A 22,094-nucleotide genomic window follows, 5' to 3' on the forward strand; every position below is an offset into this window, starting at 1 on the left:
TGACCTAGCTTTCTCTCTGATCTAGAGTTACTAGTACTCTACTTAGCTAGCTAGCTCCAGATACTGCTCCTATGGCGGGTATTGAAAAAAAAAAAAAGAAGGTCATACACATAAATCCGCCGCCACTGCTACAAGCATCAAGGCAAGAGAGATCTTCAGGAGGGTACCCTACTGAGCTAAAGCCACCCCTTCTAACCTGGTTACTCTAGCTCTCTAGCTCTCAGTGTATTACCCTCTCTCTCTCTTTCTCATACACGGTGGTTGGGGAAGTACATAAGTCTTCAACATCGTATGTACCACAAGTACCAAGAAAGCAGGCAAAAGGGTTACGCTCCACTGCAAGCCTCGTGGATGATCCGCTGTCGACTCGACAGGAAGGAAGGTAGCATGGGAAGGGAAGGAAGGAAAAAAAAAAAAAAAACGGGTTAGAGCTTCCTCTAACGAGTTAAAAAAAAAAAAAAAGGGAACAGGAGGGTTGAGGGTACATGAGCATTTTGTACAAGTGGTCCACACTCCGCATGCAACTCGCCACGAGCGAGCAAAGAAGAGGTTGGGGTTAGGTTATGGTGGGTGGTGTGGTATGTAGAGTACATAAGGGTAGCGTATTATTTCAGTATGTGGAGAATCTCAGAGAGGGCGGCGCGCACTGTGAGGGTGTGAGGGTCGAGCTCTCTAGCCACTTCACACGGCGGGTGGATGCACGCGGGACGGTTGAGCTTGACTTTTTGCTACGAGACTCAACTCTAACATTAGCCACATTGCAAATACCCCCCCCCTACCACCTGCCTGCCCTGATCTATGTACATACATGTATGCCCCCAATCAATGCAGAGTATGCACTCAAAGACCTTCCGAAAAGTCTGGGGAAAATTAAAAGCAACCCGGCTCTTTAGCCTTTTTTTTTCTTATTTTTTTTTATAGTTCGTTGCACGTACCATACGTGGAGCAATTAAGAACCCACGACGGGAGCATGGCAAAGCTATGGCCACAGCCAAAGAAGAAGAGAAAAAAATCAAAAAAAGAGGGCATGAATCGTGAACAGGTGAGAGGGGAGAGGGGGACGCCGCCGCCCCCAGGGTCTTTAGGTAATCTATGTAGGCAGTAGGGCAGGTGAGTAGGTATCATGTAGGGTTTTTTGCTAGTCAGCTATTGCCAATTCATGGGATGGCGGAGAGTACATATTCTGTAACGCTTAACGACTCGAACTCCTGGCTGCTGGGCAGCCCGGGGCTGGTTCGCCCTCTCTTGGTGGGATCTCAACGGTGGCCGGCCGGTGGTACATGGTGCTGGCTGGCGGCGGTGGTGGTGGTTCTACTCATTCTGTCTGTTCTACTCTGTGTATGGATGAGCGGATGTGGCCTAGCCCATTCCATTACACAACCAGACCAGACCACAGCGGAACGACGACGACTCGACAAGGAGAGAATCATCATGATAGGAGTACATAGGCATAGGGTAGGGGAATCGGGATTCAAGGAAAGGAAAGACGTACGTACGGGGAAGGAAAAGAAGAAAAGAAGAGGTTTGAATCCGGATATCGATCCCTAGTACCTACTACCTACAGCTCTCCTACCTACCTGCTACCTACTATTCTACAAAACTATGTAGCCCGATAGGCTAGAGTAGGAAAGGATCATCCTGGGGTCCGAGCAGCCAGCAGGGCTAACTAGCAGCCAGATGTGAAATCGCTATTTTTTTTTTATGCGACTCTATTTCCCTTCAAGAATTCGGTTACAGTTGTATTACGGACGGGGGAGAGGGAAGCGCGCGAACGGAGAAGGGGTCGGGGAGTGATTGACGGGATGGCATTGCCCTTTGATTTCCCATCGACAGACCAGACAGACCAGACAGACAGGAGGATCTCCTTTGCTTGCTTTTGCGCTACCCTACTTCCATCGTAGGGTAGGGGGTTTACGTTGGTTAGGGTTGTTGAATTGTGCGGTGGTTGTAGTGGTTTGGCCTTGCGCATCCACCATCTATCTGCATGCATAGCGGATGCGGGATGGGGAAGGGGGGAGGGTGGGAAGTGGATTGTGGGTTTTGTGGGTGGTGTGTGGGCGGCGGGAATACATGTATGTGTGTATGTGAGGATGGCATTTTTGCTTTCCCTTTCCCTCCAGCTCTAACCTCACACATTTTCCCTCCCCATCCATCCCAAAGCGTAGCATGCGTCCCGATGGGAAATAACTTACTGGTTCGGGAGCAAACAGCAGCACTCAGCAGCATAGATCTTAGTCTGTCTGTCTGTCTGTCCTCCACAGCGTAGTAGTATGTAAATAAGTAAAATAAAAAAGAAATATACCAAATGAACCAATTTTTTTTTTCTCTCTCTCTAGATCTTTCTCTCTCTGATCTGGTTCTGGTCTTGCGCTGTCTGTACATATGGGATACTCTAAGGAAAGAGGTGTATGTAGAGCAGACAATGGTCCCTGCACGACATACTATGCCTCCTCCCAACTGGGGTAATCGCCGCAAGAAGTTTCCCTTCGGCGGCGGGGAGGGCGAGAGAGGTCGGATCATCAGGCAGGCAGGTTCCCGGGGTAGAAGACTCATGTGTGTAAGCAAAAAAGCAAAAAAAAGAGGGAAAAGGTGTATTTCCAATAGGCGGCGGGGGAAGAAGAGAGAGAGCAATGGGAAATGTGGGTTTGCAATGGCATAAAAAAAGAAGTTCTAGGCACAGCTACATACGTTACAGGTTGATGATGAGCGTACGTGTGGTATGTAGGTTGTGTAGATGGATCCACAGACGGCCATTGATTCCATCTCGTGTGAGCTGTGTGCTGTGAGTGTGTGTATGTATGCGTGTGTGTGTGTGTGCTACAGATCAAGAGAGACGAGGGAAATATCTCGCTCGTTCTCTCTGAGATTCTCTTGTGGTCGTGTTCGTGGGTACACAGGCCTTACTTTCTTACTTTCTGATACAGTGGACGTATGTGAGTATGTACTCAAGCCCGGGAAGGGGAAGGGGTCGTCGACCTCGGTCGGTATTGTATCGCGGGAATAATATTTTTGATATATCACATATTCCGAACGCGCCCAGCTGGCATAAGGGAAAGAAGAAGGAAGGTAGGATACCGGCCGCGGGTTACGTCTCTACATACGGCATTCGAAGCTCTGAAATAGAATAAAAAATAATAGCAGAATTAAATAATAATAATAAGGCCAATGTTATCGATACATATGCGGGGGAGGGCTAGGGGAAAGAAGGGGGGTAGTAGGTACTGGGGGGGGAGGTAGGAGACTAGGAGGAGATCGAAGGTACGCAGCATGGCAGCATGGCAGCAAGCAGCAAGCAAGCAGCAAGCAGGAGCAGGAGGGTAATTCCGACCTGCTGTCTGTCTGTCTGTTCTGTCCTGGCCGCGCTTTCCCTTCTTTCCTTTTTCCCTCCTCGCCCTTTCCCTTTCGCGAAAGCCAACTAAGCTGGTCTTGGCTGGCTGACTGGGGCTGGCAAACCAACCGAGGCTTCCCTTTCCTAATCCTGCTCCCGCCGCTTACTGCACGCTTCCAAGACGAGTCGTCTCGACGGATAACTCGGTGCTGTAACTTTACTGCTCTGCTCTAGCGAGCGAGCGAGTGAGACTGTGAGGCGAGTCTAGCCGTTCTCGAGGCAAGTGGTGGTTCCATATTAAGAACTTCCTGCTTCTGCTGTTACTGCTGAGGTGTTGGGCGGCGATAGAGAGGGTTAGGTGGATACTGGGTGGTGCTGATGGTGGTGGTGGTGGTGGTGGTTTACTCTGGGATTCATAGTGAGTTAGCCTCGAGGTACAGCAGCCAGCATACATGAGGTGAGGTGAGTGAATGTGTGAATGTGTAAGTGTGTGAGTGAGTGAGGTTGAATGAGCGAACATGTTCCCGGGTTTCTACCACGTCCGTTTACAGGCCAGAAAGCGCCTATCTTCCCAGCTCTATCTTACTACAGCTCATGCCCATGGGGATGATGGTTGCTGGCGGAGATTTTGTGGAGAGAGATGAATGCCCCGCTGTCATTCGTCTAGTTTGGTTTATTATTAGATGGCGGGTGGGAGAGCAACCATGGTCCTGTTGCTTCAACGGAAACTCGAATGTTTCCAGAACAATTCCTTTTCCCCTCGAAAAAAAAAAACGCCAGCCGCCATCTACCTCCATCTCCCCATAACCATGTAGCGAGTATTTCCGGTAACGATCCAAAAACAAAAACCTTTCCGCGCGGATAGATAAAACGATACATGTATCGCGATTTAATTTCCTGTCGTTGTCCTTTCTCCAAGCCACACAGGTACATGCCTCACAAAACGAATCAATCCCAAGGGTGTGGATAAACCAGATGAGAAAAGAAAAACCCGGAAACAAATCATTGGCACACATCTTCGAAAATGTGGTTTTTTTGTTTTTTGTTTTACAGCAGATCCGACCCAGAAGGGCGGTGGGAAAAAGGGAAACTGACTGACCGACCGAACCGACGGACAAGCCATGGCCAGCCCATCTGCTGCCAGTTGTGTTTGGAATGGGTCTATTCTACGGTACGGTGACAGTATGTCTGGGTAGGATAAAATGAAGGATTTGAACATTACGTTCGTTCGGGATGGGGCATGGGCATCCGGAGGAATGTGTGTTCCTTTTTTCCCCTTCCCTGGATGCCATTTGGGATATATTTTGAATTCCGGGGTTTTTTTTCCCTTGATATTTTGGGGGCGGGTGGAAGGGGAAAAAGGAAAATAGATGAGAGGGCGTATTGATTACGACTACTTGAGGTACTCTACCTTAACCTGCTGCTACTGCTGGTGGTGCTGCTGCTGCTGCTGCTGCTGCTTGCTTCGTTAACTGAGCAGAAGCAGAAGCAGCATGGCAGCAGCAGTTCAGTCAAATGTATGTATGAAGTATGTAGGTAAAGACGTACCAGGATGGGAGTAGAGTATGAGTGAGTTGTGAAAACAGTAGGGTACGAGTGAGTGAGAGGAGTACTCTCGGTGGCCTCCGGTACGAGTGCACCCTTTGAACGACTCAACTCCAACTGTACCCAGGGAAAGCACGCCGTTAGGCCATTCCTCTTGGGGAATGCCTGTCCATCCCAACCTATCATGGGGAGGCGCAGGTTATTCGGGGACTGTATATTGTGGTTGTGGTGTAGGTGACACACATACATACGGTACTGTACTGTATCTATCGTGGCTTGATCAATTGAACGTAGATGGCAATCACTCACTTGACTCGCTCTATGCGATCAAGCAAGCAAGGCAACTCACCACCACCACACACATACGGTGTGGGAGTTTGCAAAATAGGCCTTGTGGTGTTCGCAAGGAGCAGCTGCGCGTGCTATTGGGGGGGGGGGGGGGTATGGCAGATGGCTCTCTTTTTGGGTGAAGGTGCCGCAGCGATAAAGGGAGGCGCTTGCTACTCTGGGTGTTTGAGGGTTATGGTGTGTGATGATAGTTTTGGTGGGAAAGGGGATTAATTCTTTTTTTATTTTTATTTTTTATTTATTTTTATTTTATTCCTCATTTTTCTTTTTGGGGTGTGATGGCCATGGGTGGTGATCTGCTGGGGGGGGGAGGGTGTAGGTAGGTCAATATGCCGCTGCTTTTCTAAAAAGAAAAAAAAAAAAAAAATGGGTCTCACGAAGGGGACCTAGGTCAGTGAGTGAGTAATGCTGCTGTTCTAGTCAGTCATACTGATCAAGCTGCTTTTGTTGTTGTAGGTAGCACACGCCCTCTGCTAGTTGGCCCAGGATGCGACCACCTGCTCAATCCTTGCCAGGTCTTCTACTTGCATCGCAGTCCACTCATATGTGGCTACCACACACCCGCAGGCCTTTCCTCTAGGGTGCTTGGTAGCACTCTGAGAGTTCTGAAAGACAGATTGATATAAACCTCTCACATCCCCCACAGACCCATCCTTTTTTTTTCAGTATCCATCATCATTATCAACAAAGCCAAGTAAACCAAACATCGAGCCTGAACAGCATCCTTACTACTACTGCTACTACTACTACTCATAGCTTCTAGTTAAATACACAACTAGTTCCCACACTTCCTGTCTCTGTTTCAACACTTTCAACTTCACTTTCCAAACAACCCTTTTCCCCAACATCAACAACAAACAAACCTTTACCTTTTAACCAATCTTCAAGATGCGCATGCCAGGTTCCCGCGCTATGGTCCACCAGGCCACCACCCCCGCCGCTCCCACTGACGCACTCTCCAGACGTCTCTCAACTTCCCTTCGCTCATTCAACGTCCACGCCCGTGCCTGCTCCGCTTGCATCGACCCATACGCCGTCCACAAGTCACCCAGCCGCCAGCTCTGCGATGTCGGCCACCAGCTTGCTACTGAGATTGCCGTCAACCTCTACGACAAGGCGCGCTCCACTTCCGGCGGTGTCATCGAGGTGTCTTTCCCCGAGGGCTGGGAGTCAGTGGACGGCCTCATCCGCGCAATCACCCACAAATTGCAGGGAGCCCCGTCTAACTATGTCGACGTCAATGTCTACGACGCGTTGAGGACCAGAGAGAGGGTCCAGTACATTCCAGCTGCTATTCCCACTTCACCTGCACCAGTCAACAGGGGCTCGGCATACGCGCGTGATGTCTCTCACAGGAGCGGAAGCGGGCGAAGGGCCAGCATGGACCCCAGGAGGACTTCGTCTTTTAGCTTGGTTGAGGCTACTCCCGTTACTTCCTCAAGGAGGTCGCCTTCCCCAAGGAGGGTTGAGGGTGCTGAGCAGCAGTTGAGCTCCAGCCCAAGGGGGGTTGAGGGTGCTGAGCAGCAGTTGAGCTCCAGCCCAAGGAGCAGCGGGAGGAGCGTCGCCTTCAACCCCCAGGTCCAGACTAGATACTTCTAGATGGAACGCCTCGGGGTCCCTGACGGAAGAGAAAAAAAGGGAAGCCTTTCAGGCTTCGATTACTGTTGTGCTCGAAAGTACTACCACCACCAATACGAAGAGTGAGGGATGGAAGAAGAAGTCACTACTACTTCTTCGAAAAAAAACCACCATGGCGGGAACCATGAGCTGTCGGGGGGTTTCACTACCACCTGACGATGACCATCCTGCCTCTTCTCCCCACTACACCACACCCCCATACTCCTCCGCTATGGAGGAGATAGAGCCATGCTGCCTTCCTCACTAATCTGAGAGGGCTTCACTGGCCATATCGTTTACGGTTTTGCAATGCATTTGTTTGCGGGTTTTTTTGGCCTCGAACGGGACTTCCTCCTTCCCACCTTAATAACAAACCGCCAACACCCTTCCAGTAGAGAGCAGCGTCCGTGCGTAAATGCCGATGAACGTGATTCGAGAATGCAGGGAAGAGAGAGTTTTATCTGGTAGTTGCTTGGCGGGAGGATTAAAGGATAGTTCTTGATTAGAGACTTGTTTTGCTTTAATGGCAAAGGCGGAGGGTTAGGGGCTGAATACGGAAGACGATTTTTGGGACTTGTTTGATTTGCTTACTTGCTTATTTTTTTCTTTTTTCTTTTTTGGTGCCTTGAGGGTATTCACTCTATCGAGTTCTCTTTTTTTTATTTTTAATTGTTTGGTTATCAGTCAGCAAGACTTCTTTCTTTTGTTTTGGTCACTGGTTTAAACGAATAAAAACACTCTTTTGCAAAAAAGAAAAAAAAATATCTTCCATCATTTTCCATCGTGATATCTTTCTGTGCTTCCATCTCTTCATCCATCAATCAGCGAGCGTTGTCAATTTCCGGTGATTGTGATTTTTGGTGTCTGCCTCCCGCCATCGTCCTTCTCGAGGAATAATAATAAAAAGAATAATAATGAAAAAAAAATTTGAAAAAAGAGATAGACCTTAGTGAGAAAATCCTCTATCTTGCCCAGATTGGATTGCATACATATGCACACCACCGCCCTCCGCCTTCCCACCCACCCCTTATTTCCACCACTCTTTCCGGTTCTCGACAATGTTTCCGATTTCCGTCCGTTTCTTGCCACTCACTGCTGGCTGGCTGCTGCCTGCGCATGTATGTTTCTCTGCTCTGCTCTGTTCCTGCTTTACGCCATGCTATGCCATGCCATGCCATGCCATGCCTGACAGCTCGCGGCGGCGCGGCGCGGGGCGGACGGGCGGTGCACCCATTCTGTATTGTCCGTGGAGATCCAATAGGACGGGAGTTCGAACTTCTCAATCCGGAGAGAAGTGAGGGCAAAGCAACGGAGCAGAAAAACAGGTTGTTACAACACGCAAAACATTAGCTGGCGATGTATCGTATCGTCGTCTTTCATCATTGTACCTTACGGTTCCCGTTCCCTCCCTAGCTAACTAGCTAGCCGGGTGGTAAGGCAGGCAGGTAGCTGAGTACCTACTTGGGGGAGAGGGGGGGGGGAGGGTTGGATTGTGGTACTGGTACTGGTACTGGGTACTTGCGTTACATACAGTCAGTCCAGTCAAAGTCAGTGACCCATAGGTATTCGGTACATGGATAGGATAATATGGGGAGGGTTTAATTAATTAGCTTGATCACAAGAATAAAGAAAAATAAAAAAGAATAAAAAAGAGATTATGTTTTTCCCTGGTTCCTCGCATATGTACCCCTTTTTGTAAATGTGAAATCCAATTCCATCTCGATTGCTCGCTGACGATGACCCTTTATCAAGTCTTTTTCCTGGTTCTCCAGTTCTGTCATTGAGTTGTTGCTGCACTGCGCCCCGCCGAGAAATGCGGCTCAAATCTGGTAGAAGATTGGGTGAAAGGGAGGGGTGGGGAGGGTGGTTGCAACGCTGGCGAGAATGGAAAGGTTGATAAATAATAGGAAAATCCCCGGGTGCGCACCTACTACAGCTTACCAGGGAGGGGGTTTGGAAGAGGGTCCTGGAGGGTCCTGGAGGGTGGAACGCAGCGCAACGCGTTGTTTCCCACTCAACAACCACCTAGCAACCAGCAACCTCTCTCTTTCAAGTTCTCAACACCCTCACGCTCACGCGCGAGGTGTAGTGACGTGCTGTGGGGTGGGTGGTGAGCCCAAGGCAGCCAATCAGAGCCCGGATCAGTACTTTTGCAAAATTTCTTTTCTCGCGTTTTTGGTCATTCAGCCAAATTTTCTGCCTGGATAGAGTGCCTATGTACATGTAGGGAAGGGTCCTGGGGGAGAGAGAGGCCACCGTTGACGATGTTATGTCTTGACGCTCGAGCTATCGTCTCCGAGATACCAAGAAGGGAAGATCTGGCGTCATCGCTGTCGGGTATCAGCGCTATCAGCCAAAACCAACTCTTTTCTCCTTATTTGATCTTTTTTATTTAATTATCGATTGCTTTGTTGAATTGCGCGCCCTCAGGCAACGGAAGCAAATGAATGGCCAGACCAGCGAGAGCGGCAACCGTCTCATCTGAAAGCCTCACTCTTTAGAGGATGGACCTTGGTTGACGTCGTTTTGGCGAACTGTCTATCGTGCGCACCGGGGTCCGGGGCGCAGTCCGTCTCAGGACTAACACTGCTGCTGCTCACTACCCTCACCTGGTAACGACAAACGCCGCTGGGGGGGAGCGAAGTATGTGTGACGTCGAAGAGGGGTTTCCCGGTCTGGAACAGAACAGAACAGAACGGCTGAGGCTCTCCTTCTCTTCTGGTTAATTTCCTTCTTCCTTCTTCGTCTTCTCCGGGTCAGGGTCCTGCCTGGAGGCATATTGTTTGGCTGGGGTTGAGGCTTTGACGGGGAGGCGTCAAGTTGACAGGCATTTGCATTCGCCATTTGTGCTTTTAAGCTTTGGGATTAGCGGGGAAGCTTCTTGGCAGGGTCTGCGGGTGATACAGTGCTGTAACTTACTCCCTCTAGGACCTGTGGCTATGTGTAATACCCGCTGCGCGCCCAGTGTAGGTACGTAGGGCGCGCCCGGGGATTTCTGTCACCAAAGCTGGTGCTCAGGGTGCTCAGGGTGCTCAGTATACTGAGTGGTGCTTATTGTGCCCTCGATCTGTCTCTTCTCATTCGTTTCCCCCCCCCCCCCCCCCCCTCTCTCCCCCCCCCCCAACTTTGACTTGTTTCATTCTCGAGGCGTCGTGCCACAATGGAGACTGGTCAACAAGATATCCAATATCATGCACACTCTACATCCATCTTGTGTGCATGTATGTATGTAGTTATGTGGCTGTGGATTCTTCTCGTTTCGTACCCCATGATTGCTCCTCCTCCTGCACGATACGATATATAACGATATGACTCTGATCGCATACATTACATACCCGTGGTCGCAGTAGTAGCCCGCAGCATACAAGAGGCAGAAGTCTCTCCCCCGATGCCCATGGATTCCGTTAGTCGTGTAATGGCTGTTTGCCAGTGTGAGTAACAAAAAACCTCTTGATGGCTCGGGCTATCCTTGGCAGGGGAGAGACGGCGAGGCCACACCCGGTAGCGAGATGGAGGCCGTGGACTATCAGAGCTGAAAGAACTATTGGTGGCTATGCAGTTGGTGATACCTACTGTAAGCACACACACACTCTCTCTATCTATACTCGAGGTCGTACAGAGCACTAGGTAGCTAGCTACCTAAACTATTCCATGTATCATATCTACCTTGTAAGGATCTATGAGCAAAATCAACAAAGACATGTATGTGGATGTAGGTAGGTAGGCGGACAATACAATTTAATTTTTTCCTTCTATCTCGTTCGATCGGCGGGCTCGCTCATGCGGGCTCTTCTTTTTGTCGATCGCTATATTGTGTTCTTTTTTGGGAGCTGCAGCTGGTGTCGGGTGACGGGGTGTGATTTCGTTTTGGTCCGATAGGTATTACTATTTCGACATACACTGTCTGGTGTTAGCTCTTTTGTCATCGACTAGAGGGGCCCCCATATCACTTTTCACCCACATCAAAACTACATGTATCTTCTGACATTTTTCTCGTCTCTCCTGCCCTCCCCGAGGTCAGTGAATAATGTTTGATTGGATCCTCCTTTGTTCGTAAATTTGCCGGTCATCCTGATTCGATCTCTTGGTTTAATTTATTTAATTCCTGTTTTTTTCTCTTCCTGTTCGCTGTATGTATGTCTGTACAAGGCAAAGATATCTCCTGATCAGATCATCGGTCGCCGAAAGAAGTCATCTCAAATCGTTTGTTTATATGTTGCATCTCTCCATCTGTTACTCGATATCAGTTGTGATATTCTTTTCAAAACATGAGATGTCCCCTAGGCCATGGTTTTGGATTAATGAAAATGATGTCAGATCGTTCCCGTATTGTAGAGCAAGAAAAAAAAAGATGGGACGAATGACCCCAAGGCTGGTCACCGACTGCAGGTTTTGGATCTCGGAATCTCTGAGATCTTTTTTTTCCCTCTTTCCTTGGCCCTATGTGTTTGTGTTTGTGTATTGAAATTTTCTTGTAAAACCTGATAATGATAAATGGCACTTTTCGGCGCGTTTCACATCCTGTATGAATCTCGAGAGTGAGGGGAGATATTATGCCGATCCTCAAAGAGGCATCCATCTCCTTCACTCAGGTCCGTTCTCAACTGGCTGAAGTGAGGTCAAATATGTGACCAACTCGCCATAGGGACGTGGGGCTCCTCCTGTATGTATGTATGTATGTATGTATGTATGTAGGTATGTATGTATGTATGTAACAAACCATCTGACATACTATGTTTTCCCCGAGATTGTTTTGGAAATCGACTATGCATGGTGGTAATATAACATGCAATAGCTGTAGTATATGCCCGAGGTTGGTTTGCCCCGAGGTCCATGGCCATGAAGTGTTCATTGCATAAGACGGCAGCTAGTTTCATATTTTCTCACTCTCGCTCCAGTGTATAATAGGAGCTCAAAGAAGTGAAGAAAAAGAAAAAGAGAAAAAGGGGGGAGAGGCAGACTCGGATTCTCCCCTCAGTTACTGTTCCGAAATTTTGCGAACGCATGGTTCTTGATACTGGTTTGCAAAAGTGCTGTCTGCTGTTCAAATCCTTTCTCTCTCTCTTTTCTTTTCTTTCCTTTCCTTTCGGATGGTATACACATACCAACTAGATGCATGCGGCGTTGTAAAACGCAGTCTCATCTAACGAGCTGATTAGCAACGTCAGAGGCACATGTAAACCGATTGGCGAGTGATCTCTCATGGAGAAAAAAAAATATTTCTCTTGAGTGATATAAAAAAAAGAATAGCTCCCGTATACTCCCGAGCTTTCTCTCTGCGACAAGTAGTATACTGACTCGTGTATATCATATAGCCCAACAAAAGTACCGGGCCGCGGGGCAAATGTGCGTGTCCGACATTGCGGGAAGAAGAACTGCAGGCTTCCGTACCAAGCTCTGACACGACCAGTCGAGTGTTTGGGTGACCATCTTGAGAGTCGTTGTCACTAAGCACTCCCGGATGAAGACCCTATATAGACCTGGCCGGTCGGACTGAAACGTTAATTGTTGTAGGGCCGTAGAGAGTTTTGCGGAACGATGAGAAATCTAATTGCATATTATCCTATCAAGAGACTGGTGTTATCATTGGGCCTAACCCGAGTTGCCGCAACATATACCGATATCCCGAGTGATACGCGGTGAAGCTATATATAATTGATTGATTGATTGACCTAATGGTGAAGCTGCAAGCCGGTATCAACACTTTCTCTCTGTCAGAAAATCAAACCGGCGGAATTTCAAAGAAAGGTCTAGGCAGGAGCCAATTATTTTCTTCGACTTTGGTGTCGCTATTTTTTTTTTTTAATCTATGTGGAATGTTAGAAATGATTAAAGATGGAATTTTTTTTATTGTAGTTATGATATTCGACTGAGCGAGGGAGAAAATCTGTTGACTGACCTTGGCAGATAGCTTTCGTCTCAAGTTTAAGCGATGAGGATGATGGTTGGGGTCGCCTAACCGCTCGTCAAACAAAGATTGGATGAAACAAAATTGCGAACCACTGACGTCAGAGCCGTAGCAAGCCGAGTATCTCACGTGCTTCACTGTGTCAGAAATTCTCGTCACAGATATATGTCTATATTTTGTTTAATTAATCTTGGACAATCTAACAAAACTTAGGATAATCCCACCTCATTGCCAATTCCAAAAGCGAGATAAATGTTCCAGAGTCCAGAGTCCAGAGTCTCATGGATACATGGAGGCTCAAGGGGCGCCCAGCTAGTTCTGGTTGAGGAGGATTCTAGAAGGGGTAAGTACCCTTAGTATCCGATAAGCTTATCATCCGGGAAAGATAACAGGGTGGTTAGAAAACAGCACAAGTAATAGTTGAAGTCGAAGCGGCACAGTCGGCGTCGCTGGGGTCGCGGCGTTATAAATAAGTGAGAGTATACAGAATGGGGAGGCCTAGTATATAATGAATCGCTCGTATATATACCAGCCTTGCTGTGCAAATAGAACGGTGGGAGGGAGGCTTTCTAAGGGCAAACATTACATGTAGTCAGGGGTAGAGATGCCCTCAGCCCCGCGACACGTCGACATAAACCAGCCCTGGGCTTCCTCGATGTAAATTGGTGAGTCAGGCGAAGAGATGTGCGCTGTCTTATTAGCAACGCAGCTAGGAGAACTGCTGTGTACTTCATCTTGTTAACGGCATGTTTTCGAGTCGAGTTATGCGTGTTTCAAATTGCAAAAGTTGGTAGATGTTTGTCACTCACTCTATGCAGGGCGGACGGAACAAGGCGACAAGGCTACAAGGCTGGGTTCTGCGTTGCGTGACGGACTGGGAGTAATAATTGCTATTTTTCCAATTAATGCTTGGCATGAGTCATTAGCAACGATAACAGCGGCATACATTATTATAATTTTCAGTACCTTGGGGATATGAAAACTCGGGTACTGGTATATCTCCTCTATCTCCAGTTCGATTTCTAGTTCTTGTTTCGATCCATGGGAGAGCAAATGTATCCGCCCCGCCCCCACTAGTGCACGTCTGGCGCGAAGTGAATTAAAGTTTCGACTTGTCTCAAGTACTTCGCGTCGGTCGGCCAAGTCTCATCACGATACCTTATCGAATTAGATGTCGTTGGTGCCTAGGAGGTGGGACGGCAATGCATTGGTAGCTATATATACTAAAGAACATTCTAGAACCCTAGAAGCGGGCCAATTCAATCTAGAGATGCATCGATGAGCATGAGCAAAGCCGCAGAATGCGTATGTGGGCTGAACTTACGACGCGTTACAACCACAATTTCCCACCAAAGAGTTTCAAATCTGTGCGATGGATCGCAACCGACCCGACCCAGCTTCATATCGTACCTTTATAGTTAGAAAGTTTCCCCCCTTTCCTAACTTCCTTAGAATTCGCACCTGGATGATGAAAAAATGCACTAATCCTGCGCACTTGCACTTTGTGCGCGAGGATCGAGAGGGATACATCCTACTTCACTTCCCACATTTCCCACTTCCCGCAGGTCTTTGCACACCAGGGGACCGCGCTTCGTTTCATCATTCAACTATCCAGGAAAATATATAGATTTTCGACTAGATAAATAGAACGCTTGAATCCGTTCTATCGAATATGTTTTTCATGGCTTTCGTCCGGCGCAATATCCGAGTGATATTTCATGATTCATAGCTCACTGGGGGATCTAGCTGTCGTAGTCTTTAAAATGAAACCCTTATCGCTTGTTAATCAATCTAACTACAGTAGTTCCTAGGTAGGATCGAAAAAATGGTTCGGTAGGGTTTATTTCGTTGGGATATCATCGCCTTGGGGACGAAGACGACGAGAACGATCAATTCGTAGCCCGGATATCTTCGGATTTTAGTATTAGATCCAGGCCATGTTATTGGTATCTTAGACGGTTTCCCTGGCCACCCGGACACCCCCCTCACTCGGACAGTTAACGTAGAAAAGAGAAGATCAACGTTTCAAGTGGCTTCTGTACCTCTCCACCAATCATCATTGACTGTCCGAGTGAGGGTGGTGTCCGAGTAGCTAGGGAAGTCGTCTATGTAAAATTTCCAAGAGTGATTGATGATCTTTTTATTAAATGGACGACGCGGTCTGGGGAATCTTTGTCTGTTGGTTCGTAACCCCACCCCCCAACCACAGCGCCTCATACCCAGCAGCCAATACTTTTTTTGTTTTCAGGAGTGAGTTGTCGATCGCAAAGGCTCCTCAATCAAGTTACCAGCTTGCGGGAGTTATTGAGTTCCTCTTTGTTGTTCAGGCCCCGGTAATGACATCTATTATCTCGGAAGCCAGGTTTCCCAGAACGCCGCTTATATTAATTAAACTGATTATAGCTGGATGATCTGAATTAGTGCTCCCATGGTAGTGATGAAGCCAATTGATCAAAAAACAATATTCAAGCGCGCCTACCTTCTCTTGCTGAATGTCTCGCTGTAACTCCTGGCTGCTCTAATATCCATGTCTTTGTAGCCGACTTGAGATGGGCATCTCATCACGGAGCCGAGCCATGAGCATGTGGCTCCTGGACCAGAAGGACGATTGCTGGGGTTTGGGGAGACGTCTCGCGAACCCAGATCGAAAAATGCCAAGTGCCGTTAATATGTATTTACTAGTAAGGGTTGGATACCGCTGGGCTTCCAATCCCGAGGCTCGATTTCCAACCATACATCATGCATACCGGCAGGTTTTACTTCACTATCAATGGCCAATATCTGGGTTTTGATATCAAGGAGCAGGTGGCCTCATCCGGCGAAGATCTCCGCCAGTACTTGCTTGGCACACCGCCGGTCACTCGAATTCTCTTACCTGTCCTGAAAAGCGACACGAGGAGGAATAGCCTCGCCCTGAACGCTCTCAACTTCTTGAAAACGCTACATTCGGGGAAGAGATATATAGCCTGACAGCTATGGGGGCGAGGAGTTGATGGGGGACTGATGAGTTGGGGGATTATGATAGAAATAGCACTGAATTGTGTTCCAGAGGTGGAATCGAGAGTTAAGTCGACGTCGCCGGAGCCGACAAAAACAGCATTTGTGTTCTCAATACTTGAGAGCTGCGTGTAGCCTTCTAAAACTACAGCATGAAAAAGAGATACATGTATATTCGCCACGGTCATAGAATCGCCCAAAAAACAACAAAAACGGAAGCAGAAGGAAACATGTAATATTATGTTTTCTTCGCGAAACAGGTTTAGTCCGGCACCTTCCACTACGTCCCCTAGTGTGTTCATCCGGCTCTTCATACCACTGTATTTTCCTGTTTTTTTTTTTTTTTTTTTTTACGCCTAAGCCACTCAAATCTTGGTTCGGCATATATTGCCTCTTATTCACGAATCATTCAGTTTATCGATCAGTACGCTACGCACAGGACTCAGAGTTTGTGGTCCATATGAGATCACTCGGTGTCGCTATAAACCAGGTTAAGAGGATATACACATCTCATATCGTTGCCTCGATTTGGATTGCCAGTTGCGAGAGTTGATGATCTATATAAGGCCTTTCATGGGCTCGTACTCATACCGGGATAAAAGTCCTCCTCTTATTTACGCCGGTCTTGAAAAAGCCGATAACTCGAACCCCACTCATGGTCTATGTCCCAGTAAAGGTCTGGGTCCATCATTGTTTTTTTCTTTCGGCCTATTGATGCATTAAACCCCAGTTTCTCCTTGCAGATGCTATCATGACATTTATTTTATAAATAGCCTGATTTGGGCCCGGTGTGCTTGGGATAAAGTTTTTAAAGTTTTCCATCGGAAATTAAATTTCCGGTTTACAAACCCTTGTCCATGCTTTAGCCAAAAATGGCAATAACTTTAAAATGACCGTCCACGATCAACGGTAATGAAAAAAGTGGCGTGAAGATTGCGATAATGGACACTGATACTGGGAAATAGACATCCTGAGCTCGAGTATAACTGGTCCAGCGGTACGATGTAGATACATAAGTAAGTAGACTTAGACAACGCATTAGAAAACCAGGTAATGAGTGATCCCCTTCGCTGATTAGGCAGAAGCAAAGGAGCAGTCCTTGCAGGGTCTATTCGATCTACTTAAAAGACCATTCTGGTTTTCGTGCCGGTCATGGAGGTCTTTGGTCATTCGAACGTAACCGGTCGTAGCGGGAATAAGGCGTAAAACCGGGCATGGGCTTAAGCTTCTCCGAATGAAAGGACTCAACAAAAGAACTGACATACTGGCCTCTTGGTAGATATATATCTTTAGAGTAGAAGAGCCATGCCACATCGAAAATGACTGTCCTAGCTAACACCATCGTCAGTACTTTATCATCTGCGCCTTTTTTGCCTGTGCAGCTGCAGAATGTTGGGCTGTTTTGTGCCGGTTGGGTCTCGCCTTTCGCTAGCGGTCCTGGTGAACTTGATAGGATCCAGATATCTGTAAAAAGGAAACATAGTTCTCGATCCTAGGAACATAGTCAAGTTCAGCTGAATATTAAGCGACCGTGGCCCTATATTTAGAGAACGGTTGTAACAGGCAAAGGCCACTAAATACAGTCAAAAGAACCTAGCCTGCCTGGAGAAAGTTAATCGTTGGCAATGAACTCAAACTTGCCTAAGAAGCTTTTCTTTGGCGAGACTTGTACCCCCTTGTAGCTCATGGGAAGATATTTCGATCTCCCAACCGAGAAGTGTTCCAGCTAAGCAGTTTGTCCATAGGCTTTCTCTCCCAACAAGTTTTTCTAGAAGTGGAATGACTGGTCGATCGATGGGAAATTAAGTTGAATGCTGGCAGGTGTAACTCGCTAGTAGAAACCTATGTAGTAAGAGAGTATGGGAGATTAGCTTTAGGCAGATTAATTGGTAGGGGAAAGGCTTAAATGATTCCGACTGAATTTTAACATTAACGTTTTAACGTTAATGCTAACCACAAGACCTTTGATTCTAGACACCACTAGTATTAGATATTCCTAATCGGGGTGCTAATAGGTTAGAAACTTTCTAAAATGTTTTCGATGATATGAAAGATTGCTTGAGTAACGGTCTTAGGCATCCCAGAGCTTCACGTGACCAAAATGTCTAGGCTCCGATAATGGGCCCAGGCCCCAGGCTGAGCCCGTTCTGCACGTCTTAACAATCCTAAAAATAATTGCTCCACCTTAAAACCCTATCGTGACACTGGTCAAACTTGATTTTCATTCATTAGGCACGAAAAACCGCCTTTCCTTGTTTCGAGTGATAATTGATGATTACATATGTAGATCGGCGGTAAAGTGACCCTCTCCAATAAAACATGCTAAGCACTCTCTAGAGTTATTCAAAAACGACCAGCATATTATTGACATGTGTAAGGCAGGCAAGGCGATCTCCATATGACCACATGATCCGCGGGCTGAATAACTGCAAGGAATCACGTCTAGGTTGTTGAAATGACCTGGAATTTCGGTCCAATCAACCGAGTTTCAAGCCCGTCTATTGTGACCTGGGGGAAGAATTTCCTTGCTTTAGCGTCGGCGGCCCCTGGTAACCCACTTAGGATGCAGCCTGGTGTTTCATTCTATGAGCAACCGGAATGTTATATCTTTTTTTTTCCCGTGGCGGGGGTATGTATGGTATACAAGCAAATAGAAAGATAGGCAGGTAGCCTGTCAACCAGGCACTGGTAGGAAGATACTATATTTAAAGTTTCCGCGAAGCCTTTTTCCTGTACCTGTACCTGGGAATGGAAAGTTCTTCGAAGAAGTCGAGTGACACCAGTAGGGTACACAAGCACACTCGACGTATCCAAACACGTCAGACTAAACACCGAGTTGGCTGAAGGAACCATTATCTTGTACCACTGGTGTGCTTGAAACAGTTTAGGGCCGTGAATCTGATCGCGTTTGGATAAAGTTCTGCCACGATCTTTGATATAGATAGTCGCACTTAGTGATGATCATCGGGGTGGCCGACTGACTCCCCTCTCTCAAAGCCCATTGCCGATCGCAGGCAGGGCGTAAAGTTTCCATTTATAATACTGTGGACTGTGAAGTGAAACCAGTGACGTTGTTATCATCTATCATATGTTTGTTAGCATGCAGCTTTATGAGATGATAGCTAGTTTAAAAGGCTATTTTTGTAGAGGGGGACCACTGTTGTGCCCCTAAATAGGAGGACCTTAAGAGCTAGAACAAAGGCATAATTCCAAATGCCAATGGAGGGGAGAGTCATATTAGGTTGCCGCAACCCAATCATTAGCTTGATCAGCGTTGTGGGCTCAGACGTGCAAGTTCCCTTTGTGTGTGGCAGTTGTAACAAGTCACAAACAAAGTCCCATTATGAAAGCCACGCTCTATCAACTAATATCATGGTAGTAGTAGGCAGTGATGCGTACGTAGGAAGGCTGATGAGTAATTCTGCCTAGCTAGTCCCCTTGAAAATCGGAGTTTAATCTTCGTCCCACCGGGGCCGAGCACCCCGCGCCCGATAACCGGAGTTCGGCCGCCGAAACGCAAGCTGGAATCGATCCGATACATGGTTACTGGCGCAGGCACAAGAGTTTCTTTGAAACAACGAAACCAGCATGAGAAGTTAAAGAACCACCCGAATCTACTCGTGGATGGGAATTTCTTTCCCATTCTTCTTTTCTTTTCCTCAAAAAAGGGCCTTTCGCGGGATGCGAGTGGTTCCCAGGCATGCAATCTCGGAGGAACCTACCCATAATAAGAAATTCAGCTCCATGAATCAACGGCAACAACGTAGGATTTGGAGGGCCATGTCCGCCGTCAAAATCCTTTGGGGGCGGAAGAACTAGGAGAGGGGGTAGGAACATGACACGCCTGAGTTTGCTTACTTTCGTGAAGCTCCTGCTACAATATACGCTTAGTCTGGATATCGATTCTATTGGTCATCGTGGGATTAATTAGGGGGTAGTCAAGACACTCATCTTTAAGATAGTATGATACGCCCAAGCAATAAAGACCAGATTTCTGATTCTAGAATACCGTTAAAAAGGCGGAAGGCCGTCCGCCGACGGCGCATTGGAGGATGGAGACGTAAGTACATGTAGGTACACACGCACACACGTTGCGTTTCATATAGCCAGTCGATAACGATAGCCCCCCCCCCCCCCCTCAGACCCAGAGGGTGATATCTACCAGGAATTGAGGCGAAGCACAAAACCAAATCTTCGGAAGGGGGGAGGGGGGGTGGTTTGTTTGGTGGTTATGGTGGAGGAGTACTTCCATGCTGGAAATCAAGTCACATAAAGTCATTTAAGCTCAACTGCCATGTGGGGATCAACCCATGCTTCGCCAACCATGGCCCCAACAGGCAAGGCACTTAGCAAACAGCCATCATCAAAAATGTGAGGAAATGCCTTGAAAGGCTGTGGTGAGTGGTGGGTGATGGTTTGTCTTTAGAGAGGGTCCAGAGAGAGTCCAGAGAGAGTTGATGATCTGCATTTGCACTCTTCGGTCAAGGGTCCGACGTCAGCTTAAGCCTGGGGGGGGGGGGGTGGTCGGCCAAGAAAGCTGCTAGAGTCGACCGAGGAAGGTGACCAGAGTGGTTAGGGCCCGGCAGCTTAAGCAAGAAGGGGGGTGAGTTATGTAATTAGAGGATACATAGGTAAAAGTAAAGTAAGAGATAGGCCCGTGCAGTTCAGTTTACAGTAGTTAGCTCTCACTCACTCACAGTAACTCACAGTTCGCAGTTCACTGCACTATTCCACTATTCTCTCTACCCGTCCCCGTCCCTTTTGCCCTCTCCAATTCTTTCCCTTGTTCGAGTAACTGGGGACCTGGATAGGGAACATTTCAAACAGGACTCGAGGTCCCAGTAACCAAAATAACCCAGAAAACGGCCAAGTCCGAATCAATTTGGTAAATATCCTACGTTACTTCCAGAAATTAATTATGTGCAGAACCAGCTGCCCACATTCAATTCATCCATACCTATTACCTGCCTACCCTACATGTACCTTATGTACCACTCTCTCTCACTCGTTTGCCAAGGCCCTGTCCATACATACATACATACATACACCCTCTTTTGTGACTCCTTCGAGAAGTTCAGTTAAGAATATATTAGGGCACCGGTAGCCTCCTGGGCCGCGTTAGCACGTTCCCCAGACAGACCCACCATCTCCAACTACCAACGTCTCTGTTGAATTATTTAACAATCTGACGCCTCCCATACATCCCAGAATTACTGAAATTCGCCGTCTCACAATGGACTACTGCTCTTCTCCACTATCTCAACGCTCGTCGCTCTCTTCTTGCGCATGCTCACCAGGGTGCAACTCCCCAGTAAGCACTCCAGCAACAACCCTAGTAGCAGCGGGGGTTTCTCGCCCAAGATTGAGCAGCTGCAGACTTCTTACACATACACTCAACCATCATCACCCTCACCAAACACTCAAGAGTTCAGCTACGATCCTTATAGTCATTACTCGCCATCCTCAAACGAGGTTTCATATGGTTATGGATATGTTCCTCCGCAAGTTTCATCTCCTGCAAACACAAGTACATATCTGCAGCCATTATCGCCGAGTCAGGATTCATATCAGGTCTACAATTACAATCGGTATCAGCAGCAGCAGCAGCAATACCAACAACAGCAGCCATCATTACCCCCCGCTAATGATGGCGGCTCCGCCCAAAAGTATTCAGGATACCCCCCCGCATCGGCGTTTTACGGGCCATCACCAAACATGGTTGCTGGAAGGTCCACAGCATCATCATCATCATCGTCCCACCAGTCACATTACCGAAGAAGAAGTTCCGCGCGAAAATCTCCAGAAGAGTACACATTCGAGACCTGGTACACCGCAGATGGCCGTAAAGTCGAATACTCACCAATGCACATGAACTGTGCGACGATGTAGAACATACATGGTCGCTGCATAAGAAAATCAAGAAAAAGAAAAAAAATAGGAAGGAATTAAAGGCATTGATTGGTTCCGAAGGTTTAAGAGAAGGGTGAGGCACGGATAGGCCTGTACAACAGAAACGGCGATGGAAGGGTTACTTGAGCGGATGGATTGGTCTCCGCGGAAACAGTCGCAACTTTCTTTCTTATGACACAGCCCCCCGCACACATCTTCGCCTTTTTGTGTGTGACAATCAGTACCTGTGTCACACTTCCACACTTAAGGTACCGCCGCTTGGCGCATACCCGTTGGTTTTGCTTTCCTCCGCACGATCCTGTGTGGTCGAATAGTCGAATCATTACCAACTTTTGCGGGTGCACGCCTCAGATCTTCGGCGTTGCCGACAATTTAGCCCGATTTTGTCAAATCACCACTCTTTCCTTTCGTCACTCCTCCCTAGGTCCTTTACTCACTTTC

The 22,094-nt window shown here is 47.6% G+C and overlaps 5 protein-coding genes across 5 annotated transcripts; 2 read left to right on the top strand and 3 right to left on the bottom strand.

Moving 5' to 3' along the window:
- Positions 1-605: 605 nt before the first annotated feature.
- LAJ45_01785 (uncharacterized protein) lies at positions 606-972 on the bottom strand (the record flags this gene model as incomplete). Its single annotated transcript, XM_046111378.1, has 3 exons — positions 606-728; positions 809-860; positions 941-972. The coding sequence occupies 3 exons, from the start codon at positions 970-972 to the stop codon at positions 606-608; spliced, it is 207 nt and encodes a 68-aa protein (XP_045975322.1).
- Positions 973-6,109: 5,137 nt separating this feature from the next.
- LAJ45_01786 (uncharacterized protein) lies at positions 6,110-6,820 on the top strand (the record flags this gene model as incomplete). Its single annotated transcript, XM_046111379.1, has 1 exon — positions 6,110-6,820. The coding sequence occupies one exon, from the start codon at positions 6,110-6,112 to the stop codon at positions 6,818-6,820; it is 711 nt and encodes a 236-aa protein (XP_045975323.1).
- Positions 6,821-9,418: 2,598 nt separating this feature from the next.
- Positions 9,419-10,234, bottom strand: LAJ45_01787 (uncharacterized protein; the record flags this gene model as incomplete). Its single annotated transcript, XM_046111380.1, has 3 exons — positions 9,419-9,687; positions 9,758-9,769; positions 10,174-10,234. 3 exons carry the CDS (start codon positions 10,232-10,234, stop codon positions 9,419-9,421), a joined length of 342 nt encoding a protein of 113 aa, XP_045975324.1.
- A 2,654-nt stretch (positions 10,235-12,888) lies between these two features.
- On the bottom strand, positions 12,889-13,480 carry LAJ45_01788 (uncharacterized protein; the record flags this gene model as incomplete). The annotated part of the gene is made up of 3 exons (XM_046111381.1): positions 12,889-12,915; positions 12,971-13,098; positions 13,333-13,480. The coding sequence occupies 3 exons, from the start codon at positions 13,478-13,480 to the stop codon at positions 12,889-12,891; spliced, it is 303 nt and encodes a 100-aa protein (XP_045975325.1).
- Positions 13,481-21,029: 7,549 nt separating this feature from the next.
- LAJ45_01789 (uncharacterized protein) lies at positions 21,030-21,632 on the top strand (the record flags this gene model as incomplete). The annotated part of the gene is made up of 1 exon (XM_046111382.1): positions 21,030-21,632. One exon carries the CDS (start codon positions 21,030-21,032, stop codon positions 21,630-21,632), a length of 603 nt encoding a protein of 200 aa, XP_045975326.1.
- Between the last annotated feature and the right edge of the window lie 462 nt (positions 21,633-22,094).

Source organism: Morchella importuna (assembly GCF_003444635.1).
Source record: "Morchella importuna strain M04M26 chromosome Unknown Morimp01GS003, whole genome shotgun sequence".
Lineage (NCBI taxonomy): Eukaryota > Fungi > Ascomycota > Pezizomycetes > Pezizales > Morchellaceae > Morchella > Morchella importuna.